Here is a 17,356-nt window from a genome sequence, read left to right on the forward strand (position 1 = left end):
GGGTCAGCATTTAGACCAGTAATTGTTATTGGTCTAGTTTCCCAGACACTTACGGAATGGGCGAAAATGGTACGCCAAGACCTTAGGGGAAAAGATATTCCCCAGGAGACATCTGATTTGATGGAACAGATTATACAAGGGCTACAGTTTATCTGTGACGCAGCCTTGGACACTACTTCCTTATTAGGGCATGCATCTATGTCAGCGGTGATCCTCAGACGTGTGCTGTGGTTAAAATGCTGGTCAGCTGACCTAGGTTCCAAAAAGACCTTGACAAATCTCCCTTTTCAGGGGAATCGTCTATTTGGGGCCAACCTAGATGAAATCATCAAGGATGCCACTGGGGGCAAGAGCACTTTTTTGCCACAGGCTGCTAAAGCTAAGGGACCTCGCAACAAGCGAGGACCTTTCTTTACCGCCCATAAAGGGCGCCCGGCTGGTACTAGCGGGAAAGGCAAGACTCCTCCAGGAGGGTTCAAGAAGGGCTGGTCGGACAAGCAGAGGACCAACCCAGCCAAACCCGAAGCAAAGGAGTACACAGCCTGAAGGTGCGCCCCCACCCGGTTTCAGGGTGGGGGGACGTTTTCACCGGTATTCAGGACATTAGATCGAGCTTCAACCACTACTACCGGTGCGATTCTTCCCTTCCAACATTTAAGTACTACAGGAAGCGGTAGTTACCGTTCCCTGAATAGATCTTTTCCTTTACCTTTTCCTAAGATTAGTCCCTATACCTCACAGGAATCGGATCTGGTTGACCAGATAGGCCAAGTAGCCTCTAGTCGGGTGACTTCGGTCCCTGAGGTTCAACCAGAAAAGATCACCCTTCCTGATAACAATCAGGTATCTGATAAATGTGTGGGAACAGAAAACGACCAGACTTTCTCGGATGGTCGGGGCCAGATACCTCTAGGGACGCCTGGTTCAGATTCTATCAGCGCCAGTGGTCCTAGAAATTCTAGGCTGGCCTCCTCAAGCCGGCCTGGCCGACTTGGACATGCTAGTCGCAGACGTTCCGTGGGAACTTCGTCTCAGGGAGTGTCTGTGGTCTCAAGGACCAATTTACCATCATGCTTTACAGTCGCTGGGTTTAATGGCCTGGCCATTGAGACCCAAGTACTGAAGGACAGAGGTTTGTCTACTTCAGTCATTCCTACCCTTATTAAAGCAAGGAAAGCGACTTCCAGCAAGGTCTATTATCACACATGGAAGACTTATATTGCGTGGTGCGAATCTTTAGGATTTCCTCCACGTACCTATTCGGTGACTCGAATATTGGCCTTTTTGCAACAAGGGGTTGAGCAGAAGCTAGCCTTGAGCACCATCAAGGGTCAAGTTTCAGCATTAGCAATCTTCTTTCAGAAACCTTTAGCTACCAAGTCCTTGGTGCGGAATTTCATCCAGGGGGTGCGGCACCTGGCTCCTCCAGTCCGCGCGCCCTTACCGCCCTGGGATCTTAATTTGGTTTTGTCGGTTCTACAGAAACCTCCCTTTGAAAACATCAGGGAGATTCCCTTGCTTACTTTATCCCAGAAGGTGGCCTTCTTGGTGGCTATTACTTCTGCTCGCAGGGTGTCAGAACTGGCTGCATTATCATGCCAGTCCCCATACCTAGTGATTCATAGGGATAAGGTAGTACTTCATCCTAAGCCATCTTTTCTTCCTAAGGTGGTTTCAGATTTTCATCTGAATGAAGATATTGTACTACCTTCCTTGTGTCCTCAGCCCAAGCATCATCGGGAACATGCGTTGCATTCCTTAGATGTGGTTCGGGCAATCAGGGTATACCTGAAAGCTACGGAATCATTCCGTAAGACGGATTCACTTTTTGTGATCACGGATGGCCCCAGAAAGGGTTTGCCTGCATCTGCCGCGACCATTGCCAAATGGATTAGACAAACGGTGGTACAGGCTTATTCTATTAAGGGTCAGAGTCCTCCGTTCCCTGTTAGGGCGCACTCCACTCGAGCGCTCAGTACTTCCTGGGCCTTTCGCCATCAGGCGTCAGTGGTCCAGGTATGTAAGGCGGCCACCTGGTCGTCGGTACATACCTTTACAAAATTCTATAAAATTGATGTGACGGCATCGGCGGATGCCTCATTTGGCCGCAAGGTTTTGCAGGCCGCAATTTGAGGAGACCGGTGGTCTACCTCGAGGGTTTTTTTTTTTCTGTTTGAAAAAAAAAAAAAAAATTGTTTTCTCTTTTTTTGGTTGAGTCTCATTAAGGATGAGCATTGTAAACTTCTAGTTGGCACCGGTTGGGCCTTCTAGATTGGGATTTGATTTCCATTTTCCCACCCCTCATTTGTGATACTGCTCTGGGACGTCCCGAAGGTGGTGTATCACCGAGGACTACGTCTGTCAATGAGCGCTAGAGAAAAATGGATTTTTGTAAAATCTTACCGTAAAATCCTTTTCTCTTAGCTCATTGACAGACGTAGTCCCCGCCCCTCTGTTTTTGAGTTGGGTTGGGTTAAAATCTCTAAAGACTGCTTTTTCACATAACTGATTTGCTGAGGCAGAGAGAGAGAGGATATACCCTCTGGGACTGCCCCTAGGGTGTGGCCAGAGCTTTTTAATTTCCTGTCTAGTCCTGCTCCTGTGGAGGCAACATAACCCGAAGGTGGTGTATCACCGAGGACTACGTCTGTCAATGAGCTAAGAGAAAAGGATTTTACGGTAAGATTTTACAAAAATCCATTTTTCACCCTCCTTTCATTGTCAGCCTGTTTTATCTGAAACTGCCATGGTGCTGCACATGTGATCAGTTTGACAAAACCCCAGGTACCCCCCCCCATGCCAAATATGGCAAGTGGAGGGGGGGGGGAGGAAAACTAGCGGAGCTTCCCCTTTTGGGTGAAGCTCTGCTTTGTTTTATTCTAAGATAACACTAAACGTCACACAAATTAATTGTATTGTAGCTTTACCAATTCGGACCAGTTCACACTGTAACGTGGGCATTCCCATGCAGTGAGGTTTTGATGGCCCATTCACTGTAAAACACACCGGAGTACAGAAAAAAGTAGTTATAATCACTACTTTTTCAGAATGGTTCTGGGTTTGTGAGATGCGTTTTTAGCAGACATGGGAGTAAGTCACACATGTGCAAGTCACAAGCAAGTCTCAAGTCTTAACCTTCAAGTCTCAAGCAAGTCCCAAGTTACTGTGGTGAAAAGCAAGCAAGTCAAGTCGAGTCCCTGCTAGAAGTCAAGTAAATCAAGTCATTTATTTTGGTCAAGTCACAAATCAAGTCAAAGTACTGATCTACTGCAATTTTCACCTTTAAATCCGTTAAGTCAGTGGTCAGGAAAGGTTTTGTTTTATTTTCTTTATTTTTTGGCATATTAAAGAAACACTTTGAATGCCCAAACAGCTCAAAATCCTTCGTACGCTCATGTTTCAACACCACAGTCACTAAAAACATGTTAAGTATTTCTATTGTTAAACAGCCAGTGTCCTAAAAATCAGAACACACTGAAGTGTTTTAAGTGACTGTGGTGTCAAACATAACAGGCACATTAATTTTGCTTTAACACATCTTGAGAAAATGCAAATATTTAATAACTTAAAATAAAGTCATTTCGAGTCATAAGTCTCAAGTCATGAATAACAAGTCAAAGTCAAGTCGAGTCTTTTTTAATTTTAGTCAAGCAAATCTCAAATCCTCAAACTGGTGACTTAAGTCAAGTCATGTGACTCAAGTCCCCCACCTCTGGTTTTTAGGGTACCCTTAACTATTCATTGGCACCCACATGCAACTCACAAGGGCAGTGCGTTCACCTGTAATGCGGAAAACACAAATGGAATGCCAATTTCTCTTTCGTTCATCGGCCGACACAGCACTCCATAAAACAGAACTACTGGGTTATATTGCCTCCTCCAGGAGTAGGACTAGGCAGAACAAAAAAACACCTGGCTACGCCCATGGGCCATCCCCAGCTGGTATATAACCCCCCTCTCTGCTCTAGATAATCCGTTTTAATCTGTCTAGTCAGGAGTAAGGACCTAGGCTCCCAGCTGGGATCTCTGGTCCTAGCAATTTTTTTTTCATTCTTTCTTTTGTTTTTTCTCTCGGGAGATCTACAGTCAACTACCGATATCGGAATTGGTGGCATTCTACTGTCACAGTCCCTATTTGGTGGTCCATAGGGATAAAGTGGTTCTTCGTCCCTGTCCATCTTTCCTGCTTAAAGTTGTCTCTGACCTACATTTGAATGAGGACAATGTGTTGCCTTCTTTGTGTCCCAAGCCAGCTCATCCCTAGGAATTTGCTTTGCATACCTTGGATGTGGTTTGTGCGATTTGGGTGTATCTGGCAGCTACTTTCGGAAGTCAGACGTGCTTTTTGTGGTTACGGACAGACCAAGAAAAGGGCTGGCTGCTTCTTCAGCTGCCATCTCCAGATGGATCAGACAGACGGAGTCTCAGGCCTATTCCTTTAAAGGTCCGGTTCCACCTTTCCCTGTCCCGGCGCATTCTACTCGAGCGCTAAGTGCTTCTTGGGCCTTCCGTCATCAGGCATCATTATTGCAAGTTTGCAAGGCGGCCACTTGGTCGTTGGTGCTTACCTTCACAAAATTTTAGTAGGATCTCCAGACAAAGGCTACAGGGTACTGCCTAGATGTTGTAAAGGCAAAAAATGACCAGCGCTATGGAGTGTGCGGTGAAGCGTGAGAGACTGACAGGTGTAAGCAGCCAACAACCAAACCCCAAGAGGGGTCAGGATATGTGTAAAGTGCAAGTGGCTCCAGCAGACGTCGATGACGAAATGCGTAGGGCGGGTCCATTGCGTCACAGCGTCCCTTCCGGTTTTGAGATTCCACCGCCGTGGAACGCGGAAGCTTCCTGGCGAGTACTACTGATCCGAGGCAGCTATCACGGTTTCACACAGTGAGTGGATGCTACGTTCTTTCCTTATTTACACGATCTGATACTTCATGAGGCTCCCCTCTTCTTTCTCTCCATATGGAAACACGCCAACTGGTGCTTTGACTGTGGAGGGGGACCCCTGGAGATCCATCCTTGCCTAAGCTTCCGTGCAAGGCAGGTTGTATTTACAGCGCGACACCTAGTGGTCACACGGGCGATTGCAGCTGGCATTTCATTTCATTTTTTATCTTTTTTATCTTTTTCATTCTAAGGGTTTTTTTCCCTGGTAACACTTATCACTTCCACCTCACTGATTTGTTTTCTGCGGGCATGGTGCACTTTCAGCAGTAAACAGTGCCAGGAATATCACTAACACTTGAGTTTATTTCTACACTGGATTGATTTTTATTATTTGTACATCACATTAAAAACACTGTCTATGGTATTAAATTTATTTATTGCACTTCAGCACTTTCTGGGTTTTATTTATCACAGATTAGGATATTGATCTTTTCTGACCTGAACCCACTTGATATACAGCATATATATTATTTAAACTTTTTTGATTTTATGGGACACCCCTTTTATAATTCTTTAACAGTGAATGTATGCACTTTATCTCTTTTAATTGCACAAAGGTAGCGCCGTTTACAACCTCTCTTTGCACTTTACACACTGCCTAGATGTTACCTACAACATTGGGTTTAGGTTTACTTTTTTGTATTTGCATATCAGATATCCAAACACTTTACTGGCTACATAATGGTTTCAGATCAGTGATTCACCCATTATTAAAGTGAGGAGAATAATGACAGCAGTAGAGCAGAAGCACATCCTTTCAAAAACCATAGAGAACTGCTACATTTCTATTCTGACATAAGCATGATTACTTTGAAGAGTTGTGCATGATTACTTTGCAGAGTTGTATTTTTTTAGCATGATTACTTTGAAGAGTTGTGTTTTTTTTTTAATTGCTGTTGCCATTCAAGTAACTTATCTCTACCTGCTAGGGGCAGCTATGACGAGGGGGACGAGGAGGCCACAACTCCGGGGACACGGCAGACTCATGACAACCTGTACAGGGTGCACATGCCCAGTTTATACAGCTGTGGGAGCAGCTATGGCAGTGAGACCAGCATCCCCGCCGCTGCACACACAGTTAGCAACGCCCCTGTAACGGAATACATGTGAGTTATATGTTTTATCTTTGCAGTCTAACTTTGTTGCCATTTTATGCTAAATGGGACTTTAACATGACAGTTGATCTTTTAATTTTATATAACAAAAAATAAAATTGAAGCACCCATGCTAAGAGGTCCAAATATAACTTTATTCTGATAAAAGTCAGGGGTATGATACAAAAAGGTTTCCTATGCATTTTGGGAGTTTAAGAGTGTTCCATTCATCAGGGTCTCATTGAAAACAATGTAAAAAAAGTGAACTGAATCTATAGTGTTCTTTTTTCCAGTGTGAATTATAGGCATAGGCCTCTCAATAGCTTGTTCAACTTGTTTTATTGGAATAAAGTTGTATCTAAAACTCTTAGCAGTGGTGTGGTGCTTCATTTTCAATGTTTGTTACATTACGCTACAAGCCACATAGACCTCGGAGATCATCTAGGGCGGGGATATGAAAACGGTGGCCCTCCAGCTGTTACAAACCTACAACTCCCATTGGAGTCTTGCTGTGCCTCATTTGACTTGTAGTTCTGCGACATCTTGAGGGCCACAGTTTGCATATCCCTGGTCTAGGGTGTAGAAGCTACCTGCCCGGGAACCATATCATTTAAATTAACATCAAAACTGTAAAGATCAACAAAGAAAATGTTCATTGGGACTCGATGCAGGACTACACATTCAGTACGGTCTTTATTCCTTACCATCGGCTATGCTTAGACATCTACTAGCCTATTAGTCTTTCAGGCTTTGAGTATGCTCTCTCTCCAGACCGCACTAGCCATTTGGATTTGAAAGTATAAGCCTAGAATGGCAAACGATCTAAGCCGCCAGGATTAACCCTTTGATGTGTCCCCGCTCATATCCCCATGATTTCTACTTAAGAGTTATAATTGGTGTCAGGATATACTATACTATATACGAAGGATTTACCTTATTAGGTGCCTATCAAGTATCACGACCATTGATCGAACATACTAAACGCCCCTGAAGAAGCCTCCTGGCGAAACATGTTGGGCGCTACTCTGTGGACTAGAACCGGATTATTAACTAGAGTGGCCATTTGCATTTAATCTATATATGGTCCTGTTTACGTTGTTATATGTACTCATGTGATCTATCCCAGGGCTCAAAATTTAAAGTCCTGAGCTACTAGCCAGGCCTTAAGGGTTACTCGCCACCAGTTGCCCCACCCAACTCCTACCCTGCCCCGCCCCTAATTCTGCCCCTTAACACGCCCTCATAAATTATCTCCTAAAATTACACTGTTAAATGTTTTTGCTTTAATGCAGAAGTTACAAAAATAAATATTAATAACAACGTTTTCAGTGACCATCAGTGCAACCTATCAGTGACCATCAGTGCAGCATCATCAATAAAGCTTATCAGTGCGGCCTCAACAGAGCCCATCAGTGAAACCTAAACAGTGCCCATCAGTGCCTATCAATGCAGCCTCCCCTGTGCCCATCAATGCAGTCTCCGCTGTGCCCATCAAAGCAGTCTCACCCATGCCCATCAAAGCAGTCTCGCCCGTGTATGTCAATTCAGTCTCGCCAGTGCATGTCAATGCAACCTCACATCAGAAGGATGCACGTGTCACATGGCTCAATCCATTGCAGACCCCGCATGTGACACAATGGGGCATGCACATGTTGGGGAGCAGGCCAGCCCTATACCAGGACATATAGTGCCAAAGTAGTATAATACCCAGTGACAAACGATAGCGATTGTAAACAGCATCCAGCCCCAATATATATGTGGCTGGGATGAAGAAAAGCCAGGGAAGGAAAAGCAAAGCATATATCCGTCCCCAAATATTGGAGGTGGATCCATAGAGGACAAAAATAAAGGAAACAAAAATGAGATGGGTAAAAAATAATAGGAATAAATAGTAAAGTGAAAGTGAGCACGAGTAAATATCGGCAGACTAACTCTCTTACATCTTTACAGATACCAGGCAGATATATTTCCAGCAAGAGAAAACATGGTATCGATACAGAGGACATATACAGATACATTGGGGTGTATATAAAAATGTATACAACATGATGCATGAATATACATGAATCATAGACAAGCTTTCGATTAAACCAAAAAGAAGGAAGTGAGAATTGGGAAAACCAAGAGAGAAGAAAGGAAGTGCAATCATAGATTCACCTCAGAACCTGGCCGGATAATGACAGAGCAGCGGATCATCCCACTGTTACAGTTGTAATTGTAATTGCCGGGCGCTCGGTGACACGCACAGTCCCGCCTCCTAGCCCGGCTTCTTTGATAGACAGAACACCTGGCCAACCAGGACGTGAAGCGTCTATCAAAGAAGCCGGGCTAGAAGGCGGGACTGTGTGTGTCACCGAGCGCCCGGCAATTACAATTACAACTGTCCATTTACATAGATGCATCAGACAGAAGCTCCTGGGCATGAGAGGATGTATCGATCATAGATTCACCTCAGAACCTGGCCGGATAATGACAGAGCGGCGGATCATCCCGCTGTGACAGTTGTAATTGTAATTGCTGGGCGCTAGGTGACACACACAGTTCCGCCTCCTAGCCCGGCTTCTTTGATAGACGTCTCACGTCCTGGTTGGCCAGGTGTTCTGTCTATCAAAGAAGCCGGGCTAGGAGGCGGGACTGTGCGTATCACCGAGCGCCCGGCAATTACAATTACAACTGTAACAGTGGGATGATCCGCCGCTCTGTCATTATCCGGCCAGGTTCTGAGGTGAATCTATGATCGATAGATCCTCTCATGCCCAGGAGCTTCTGTCTGATGCATCGGCTGGGCTGGCCGGCTTTCCTCCTCCTCTCCTCTCTTCACCTGATCGGCTCCCGGAGCAGCCCCACGCTCGCTCGCCATAAATAATTTTCCACTCGCAAAATGCGAGCAGGCGAGTGGAAAATTTGAGGGCTGATCTATCCTACCAATTACGTCTGTTTTTTGGTTTTGTTGTTTTTTGTTTAGATGTTCGTATTTTCTACTTCCCTCATCCAGCTTATGCAAAGCGGATGATTTTACACGTAAACTTAATAAAGCTTTAATTTTATATACTTTTGTGAATATTTAATGTTTATTGGTACCGTTAAAGTCCCACCCCTTGCCCTCACTTATCTCGCCTATGGCGGGAGCTCTGTGATTTCAGAGACATGTTCCATTTAAAATACTGTAAAGATGGTAATGCCAGTGAGATACTCCTATGGCTCAAGGGCTATTCTTCCACTTTCCTTATTGTTTGTTTTATATGGTGTTACTGGTTAAGAAGATACCTGTGCACCACTCTCCCCTTCACCAGCTATTCATCAGTGTTTAAAAAAAATTCTCTATAACCAACTTGTTTAATCTGGATGGTCCAACTGAACTTTCAGGTAAAATGGGCTAAATATATTCCAGGTGCATTAAAACAAAATGTGTGCAAAGTCCTATAGCATGTATTCTTTAGAATAAAGTCAATGATTACATGTCGCTCTCTGATGATGGTGGGTGGCATACCATGAGGTAAAGAGGTAAAAATATAGAAAGTAAAAAATGGGTAGAAAAATATAAAAAAGGATGAGGTGGGAGGGGGCCAACGAAAAGCAGCTGCCAGCTGGAGCAAGGAGAGGCTCCGAGGAGAATAAACAAAAAGAAAGCAGCGCCAGCTTAGTGAAGCATAAGGTTTATTAATACAAAAAACACATAGTGACTTACTCTTAGGTAAGTAAAGGCCGGTACGGTAGGTGAATGGGATCATCCATCTTCTTGTCCTGGATACCGTTGCAGAAGGGAGGGGTGCGGGGTGCCGGTGGTGCGTGGAGGCTGTTGTCTGGCAGCCTGTCTGATGGTGCTGTGGTGGTGGAGGACTCTCAGTGGGGCTCCACTTCCTACTTCCTGTCAGCCCGACATCACTTCCTGTGAGGCGGAGGGAAAGATGATTCTAGCTAGAATCTATCCCCGCACACTTTCCCCCGGCCGAACGCTTCAAAAGGTTATGCGTTAGAGAAAACTACTGGATATACACCTTGGACACTTTAGCGCTAGGAGGCTTTAACGAGGGGTTAGAACCCCGTTCCGGCCTTTACTTAAGAGTAAGTCACTATGTGTTTTTTGTATTAATAAACCTTATGCTTCACTAAGCTGGCGCTGCTTTCTTTTTGTTTATTCTTTAGAAAGCAGCCACAGCCTGAGTTGAAAAGCTTGTCCTCCTGCCTACATGCTATAGTGAAGGACCATTGTTTCTTGTTGGGAAGCAGAGGTCTCTTTGCAGAATTTGGGCATGATGCCTACTTATTAAAGAGTTCTAGCTCTGAGTCAATGGGAGGCATGTCAGACCCTTGCATAAGGACCAACAATTAAACACAGGGAACAAGATTCCTTCTCTGATATATAGATAGTATAGAAAAATAAGCCGCGCTGCGTGAAGTGGGTAAACAAAAATTAATGTCCAAACAAAAATCAATGTCCCATATAACAACTTGATTGACGCTGAAAGCATAGATCACACTCCACGGTCTCTGTAGGAAATGTGCTTACCGGATAACCACTAAAAGTCTGCAAATTCATATGCTGAGATATAGTCACAGATCCGGGAGATGGGAGTTGTCAGAGTCCTCAGCGAATAATGTGAATAATATGCAAAAGAAAAAAACTTACATAGTGTGATACCGTAATTTAAATAAAGTTTCCACCACCAATAAGGAATCCCTATCAATCGTGCAGCAGCTCACCAAATGAATAATGAGTAAAACGTGAATAGTCCAGTGTAAGGAGAGGAATGTGGAACAAACCACCACCAATTGTGAAGCCTCTTACCGAAAAAATAGGTCAAATGAGCAAATAGATAAATCCAGATCGCCAAGAAACCAGAAACGTCACTCAAAAGCCCTATTGGCCTCTTACCAGATGACAAATAATCCAAGCAGTAGATCTAATAACGCTTGCCCATCATGCATGAAGCTCCGGGACCAACAGCATCAATGGTGTTGACTGGAAACTCAGTACCAAGATGTAGCCTGTTAGAGCAAATCACCAAAATATAACCGAGAGAACTCAACTGTTTTGCTGCGAGAAACAAACACGCCTACAATCACCGTAAGTATGCTAAGTACAAAAATCCCAATATGGTCCACAAGGTGGTGACCTGACTTCTGACTTCTCTTTTTATTCCTTCTCTGATGCATGCTGGCAGGGGACAGGCTTTTTAAATACAAAAAACAAACTGCAAGACTTTACCCACTTCAATACTGGACACTTTCACCCCTTTTCTGCCCAGGCGAATTTCCAGATTTCAGCGCTGTTACACTTTGACAATTACTCGTTCATGCAACACTGTACTTGAGTTACATTTTTTCCTTTTTGTGGTATTTAATCACCACTTGGTTTTTCATTTTTTGCTAAATATACAAATAAAAAAAAGTTTTTGTTACTGTTATAACGTTTTGCAAATAAGTAATTTTTCTTCTTCGCTGATGAGACTGCACTGATGGGCACTGACGAGGCTGCACTAATGATCAGGGCACTGTGTATCAGTGTAAATCCTGTATTAACTGTACCCCTCACATATTGGCTCTCTTTTCCTCTCACGCTGTTTCTGTAGGAGGAAAAAAATGCAGAAAATCAGGATTCAGTCTGTTTACAATGTGACAGCTGTGATTGGACACAGCTGATCACATAGTAAAGGGCCGCTGTGGTTGGTGGTTTACCTCAATCTGTGATCTGCTGTGTCCAAAGACACATAGCAGTCATAGAACGCACCCAGTGGGCATCCCAGGGGGCATGCATGTGGGAGGACATCCTCCAGAACGGTTAGTGGCTAAACACCTTTTGGTTTTGATGCACCTGAAATGTATTTAGCTGATTTAAACTTCAATTTTATATGTTCTCCACTGACATATGAACTCCACTGAGTGAAAAAATCGCTTTCATTCTTGATTCGGCATCTTCAGATACATCAGAGGCTTTGCACCTGAAACCTTCATCACTGGGTCTGCTTTTGCCTGCACATGTGGACCTTAGCCCTATACATTCCTATGGGGGAACTTTACTTGTACCTGTCAGGGCCGAAAAAGTAAAAGCCTATGCAGTAAATCTTGCCAATTGTCAATACATTCACATTTTCCCTTATTCTATCCCTTTACAAATCCTGCAAGTACAGAAAGATACCTGTTGATCTGCCATAAATGCACTCCGCTATTATTTTCCTGTTGTGGGCTGACAACACACAGCATTTTTGTGGACTGAGTGGTGTCACCCCACCCAGTTGATTTTGCTGGATTACTCAGACCTTCCCACTCTACTATTCTCGCTAAAATAGTGACTAACTGTTCTGTGGTCCTAGCTGAGAATTGGTGGGGGGATAAGGAGCCTAATTTGACTTTTTTTAAGATGGCACAGAAAGTCTGCAAAAGAAATCGGAATTTCTGAAAAGCTCAACAGCTATTTTTTTTTAATTCTAGACCAAATCTAATTAAATGCTTTCAATGGCATATTTAGCTAACCACAAGGGAGCAAAAATGGGAAGATAAATGTTGAGGTTTACATACATTTCCCATCAGAATTAAAGTGTATTTTAATGGAACCAATACAATTTTTTTCTATAACACATCAAAGGTCCTTTTTTCAATAAAGGTTTGTTTAAACTGGGGTCTCCAAACTACGCTACTTTCAGCCCTTCACAACATTGTACCCGGCCTGCAGCATGTGATGGGGGCGATTCTGATGTGTTGGGAAACTTCTGATAGAATGTGGTACCTCTGATGTGAAAGGGGAACTTCTGATGCGAAAGGGGGACTGATTTCTTTCGACCCTTGGGTTTTTGTGAAATGTATGGGGCCTTCACACAAGATTAGAGACCCTTGGTTTAAACCAAGCAGGTCTATTGACTGATTAAATCATCCCTATGCACTTTTTAAAATATTCCTGATTACATTCTGATAAGTTGATTAGTTGTATGTGTTACGTATCTGACTACAGTAAACTGCGATTGTGTTGCTACAGGTTATGGCACGTGACAAATGATGCACTTTTTTTTCTTCACAGGAGTCAGAATGCGAACTTCCAGAATCCCCGATGTGAGAACACCCCCCTCATTGGACGTGAGTCACCTCCTCCTTCAGTAAGTTTAATTACTGTGGTAACCTGTACAGTGTAGCCATAGTGGAATGAACTAAACAAAATGGCTGGAAACCATTCAACCTGCCTGTCCTGAAGACAGAAACTGTATAGACTTTCCTCACTTGGCACCTTCTTTTGCCAGTATCTTAAGTGCCTGTATTTAAAGATGGCCTACTTTCACAGTGGTTGATTGGATACAGGTAGGTTCTTAGGCCATAGAGATGATTGGAGCCATTCTGGTCTCTGATCAGCTCTATGGTCAGCTGGTGGAACCACCGGCTGCATTCTCGGGTTCCCTGGTGGGACAGGAGAGCTCCAGAAAACCACGGAAGGCTTTTTTGATGACATGCTAAAGACAGCAGTAGAGTCAGATAAGCCAATCAGAAATCCACTTGCATTCGAATACTTATTGTAAGTGGTTGATTTTTCATTTGATGCCACTGATTTTTGTGCTAATAAGGCAGAAGGTAGGAAAACCACATAAATGCACATATAAAGGCAAACCACATACATTCCAGCATTTCAGAATTACCAATTGGGGTCATATTAGGAACCAGCCATCTCTATCAAAACTCCCCCCTATGTTAGGATATGGTATGCCAGATTCTAAAAAGTCTCACTCATTTCTGGTATCGAAAATCAGGACTTTTTGGAAGTATGCAAATCATATAGATGCAACACAAACAAGAGTCTGAATGAGTGGAGGTATAAATCGTCCATTCCTGATTTGTTCTGAAACAACCTTGCAATACCTGCCTACTATTAAGAACCTTTATAAACAAACTCTGTATTTAAAGTGGAATTAAACCAAAAAAAAAAAACGCTGACGGGTATGATTTTTATGACCGAAAAGACCCTTTTCTGTTATAGACCCTTCTCTCTCCCTGTCAGCGTTTTTGTACTGAACCATGTATGCATGGCGCCACATACGTTTATGGTACAGCTCTGTGCCACCACAGTGTGCCTCCATCTGCATGCAGGGAAGTGATGTCACCACCGAACCCAGAAGGAAGACTGGGGGAAGGTGACAGTGCCAGTTAACAATGGGAGCATCTGCAGCGCTGGAGAGAATCACTAGCGAAGTATGTCTGTCATAATGTGCAAATATAATGTGCATACTAGCACATTATGGCTAAAAGCTCCTGGAGCCCAATTTAAAAAAAAAATAAATAAAAATAAAGATTTTTGCAGAGACTTAATTCTGCCAGCACCTGCAATGAAAGTGCATGGATAGAGTTCCCAGGCTATTTACACTTTTTGTTAGAAAAAAAAGAGAGAATCTGTGGTTTAATTAAATGTGACCACCAAATCTCCCAATCTTACCCCTTCCTGTGTGGCTGGTGGTTTGGGACTTGTGACGCTGTCATAGGAGAGAGCGCTCTGCTCCCTTGTCGGACCTTTCCTTGCAACACTTTGCAGGCCAGGATGGGAGGAAGCAAGGAGATGTAAGAGCTGGGCTGCACCAAGGGCTATCGACCCTTCCTCCAGGATGCCAACATCTGCACATCAGAGGATGTGTTTATGTGGCCACCCTGTCCTGTAAGCCTAATAGGGACACATAGGGGTTGATTTATTAAAGGCAATGATGGCGTTTTTCCACTGCATGGAACCAAACGGTTTGGCTCGCTTTTGTGCTTTTCCACTGCATGGTACGGTGTAGGAACGGTTCGGTACGGTACGGCGGCACTTTTCCACTACATGGAACCGAACGGTGCAGCTCGCTTAAACAGTACCACCTCGGTTGTGGTTCCAAGAGGGCCGTAACGGTACCATATCTCGCAATCCTTTGCATGCAGCCTTGACTGTTATGTCACTACTAGCCACTGATTGGTCAGAGAATGGTGGTTATCCCACCCACTTACTTTAGTACTACTTTAGTGGAAAAGCAAACCATAGCAAACCGTTCCGAACCGTTCCAACACCGTACCATGCGTACCATGCAGTGGAAAACCAAACCGGGCCAAGCAGGGCCGAGTAGAGCCGAGCCGGTATTTGCAGTGGAAAAGTGCCAATAGACTGCATTTTGCAAGTACAATTGCACTCGTGTTCCCCAGAGGTTAGTGAATGTGATAAACCTTTACTTTGTAAATAATACCCAATCAGGCACAAGGAAAATAAAAAAGCAGCATTTTTGCTTGCGCATGATTGGATGATGGAAACCAACAGAGCTTCACCACATCCACTAAGCTCTGGGAAACATGAGTGCAACGGCATTTGCAAAGTGCACAATCTATTTGCCTTTAGTAAATTAACCCTATAGAGCAGGGGCCGGGAACCTTTTTGGCTGAGAGAGCCATGAACACCACATATTTTCAAATGTAATTCCGTGAGAGCCATACACTATATTTCAGGGGTCGGGAACCTTTATTAAATATTCATATTCATGGGCTGCAGCTATACAGTGAGTAGATGGAGCCGTGTGCTTGGAGTCCGGTCGGGAAGAGAGCAGAGCAGGCAGGTATGCAATGAGGCTGGAGTGGTGAAGCGCCTGCAGGCCTGCGAGTGATGGAGGTGAGTATAGGCCTTGAGAAAATGGCGGCCGGCCGCTGTAGGCCTCCGAAGTGGATGTGAGAGGCAGCTCCCGTGGGTCCCCGGGTGTCAGAGGGGAAGGAGATTGTGTCTGTCGGGGCACAGGGAGCGGATGGCAGGTCTCCCTACCGGGCGGTGATTGCCAAGGCTCTCAGATGCACAGCACATGAGCCTGCGGCGGTACCACGAGTATGCCGCAGGGTCCGTAGCGCGGCAATCCGGTCACCCAGAGACGAACTAAGGGTAGCGGTGGGTAGCCCACAAAGTGTACTGTCGAATGGTGCAGAAATCTCCTTGGCACCGGGCACAGCTACGCGGATGGCACTGGATTGAGTGGTAGACGCGGCGGAGCTCTGGGACAACACGTCCAGCGCGGCTCACGTCTGGACACCAGATTTGTCTGCGAGCCAGATGCAGCCATAGGTTCCCGAACCCCTGCTATAGAGTGGAGGGATGACAATTCTAGGCTGCTGTGATTTAAGCAGCATTGCCAGCTCTTCAGAGGAAATGAGAAGTATTTGAAGGAGCTGGCAGGATCAACAGGCAAAACTGAGAGAGGATGGAGGAAACCTATACAGGCGGTCCCCGGCTTACAAACATCCGACTTACAAACGACTCCTACTTACAAGTGGAGGGAGACAACAGGAAGTGAGAGGAAATCTACCCCTAGGAAGGGAAATTCACTCCTGTAAGAGTTATCATGGGAAAAAGGTGTCTCCAGCGGGGCTGTATCACCAATCCTGGTTTCCACAACTACCCAAAATTTTCAAAATCCAATTGTCACAGGGACAGAAAGTGAGGTGAAATTTTCTGAACAGGGGTACAGACAGCAAAACAAATGGTAAAAATTATTTCTCTAGCGCTCATCGACAGACGTAGTCCTCGGTGATACACCACCTTCGGGTTATGTTACCTCCGCAGGAGCAGGACTAGACAGGAAATTAAAAAGCTCTGGCCACACCCTAGGGGCAGTCCCAGAGGGTATATCCTCTCTCTCTCTGCCTCAGCAAATCAGTTATTTTCTGTCTAGTTAGGAGTAAGGACCTAGACACCTTGCTGGGATCTTAGGTCCTGGCAAGATTTTTTTCTTAAAAATATTTTTTAGACAGCTTTTTTCTCCAGTGTTCCTGTGAGATCTTCAAGCAAGAAAGCTGAACTGGGCGACGGGCTGGATGTTGAGATCCGGTGGTCACCCCAGTTCAGCCTACGAGCGCGTGCAGGCCATAGCTCCGCGCTGGGTCGGCCGCGACATAGTCCCATTAAAGGACTGTCCACGCGAGTTAAACGTCTCGCCGAAACGCCAAAGACCATGAGTCACGGCATCCGTATCGGTCGACAGCCCTCCCGCCCCGGTGGAGAGGGGTACTGTCAGGAGTTGGTGCCCGCCTGGTTCCGGTATGGTGAGTAGTATGTTCCCCCTTTTTCCCTGACGGGTTTTGTGGTGAACGCGGGCCCCTCTCTGTATGGTAAGAAAGAGTCCTTTCTATCCTATAACATGTCACAAATCCTCCTACTTTGAGTGTGATTTATGTGTGCAAAAGCCAGGAGGCTTGGCTTGGGAGCTAACAATCTATTGTATACATGTTTTAAAGATGTAATCTGTGGCATTCTGGGAATCTTATGGGTTAAGTATAAGCTACCTACCAGTCAGAAGCCACGGACATGTAGACTGCCTTCCAGATCAGATCTCCAG

General features: G+C 44.8%; 1 protein-coding gene across 1 annotated transcript in view; it reads left to right on the forward strand.

The window, feature by feature from the left end:
- TTYH3 (tweety family member 3) overlaps window positions 1-17,356 on the forward strand; it is a gene marked incomplete at its 5' end in the record, with an annotated part of 144,241 nt that overhangs the window by 99,348 nt on the left and 27,537 nt on the right. The window contains 2 exons of the mRNA XM_082261693.1: window positions 5,880-6,056; window positions 13,060-13,135. Of these exons, the coding sequence (XP_082117819.1) occupies window positions 5,880-6,056; window positions 13,060-13,135 (253 nt within the window). The remainder of the gene's footprint in view (window positions 1-5,879; window positions 6,057-13,059; window positions 13,136-17,356) is intronic.

Source organism: Pelophylax lessonae (genome assembly GCF_965119305.1).
Source record: "Pelophylax lessonae genome assembly, chromosome: 6".
In the NCBI taxonomy this organism is placed as follows: domain Eukaryota; kingdom Metazoa; phylum Chordata; class Amphibia; order Anura; family Ranidae; genus Pelophylax; species Pelophylax lessonae.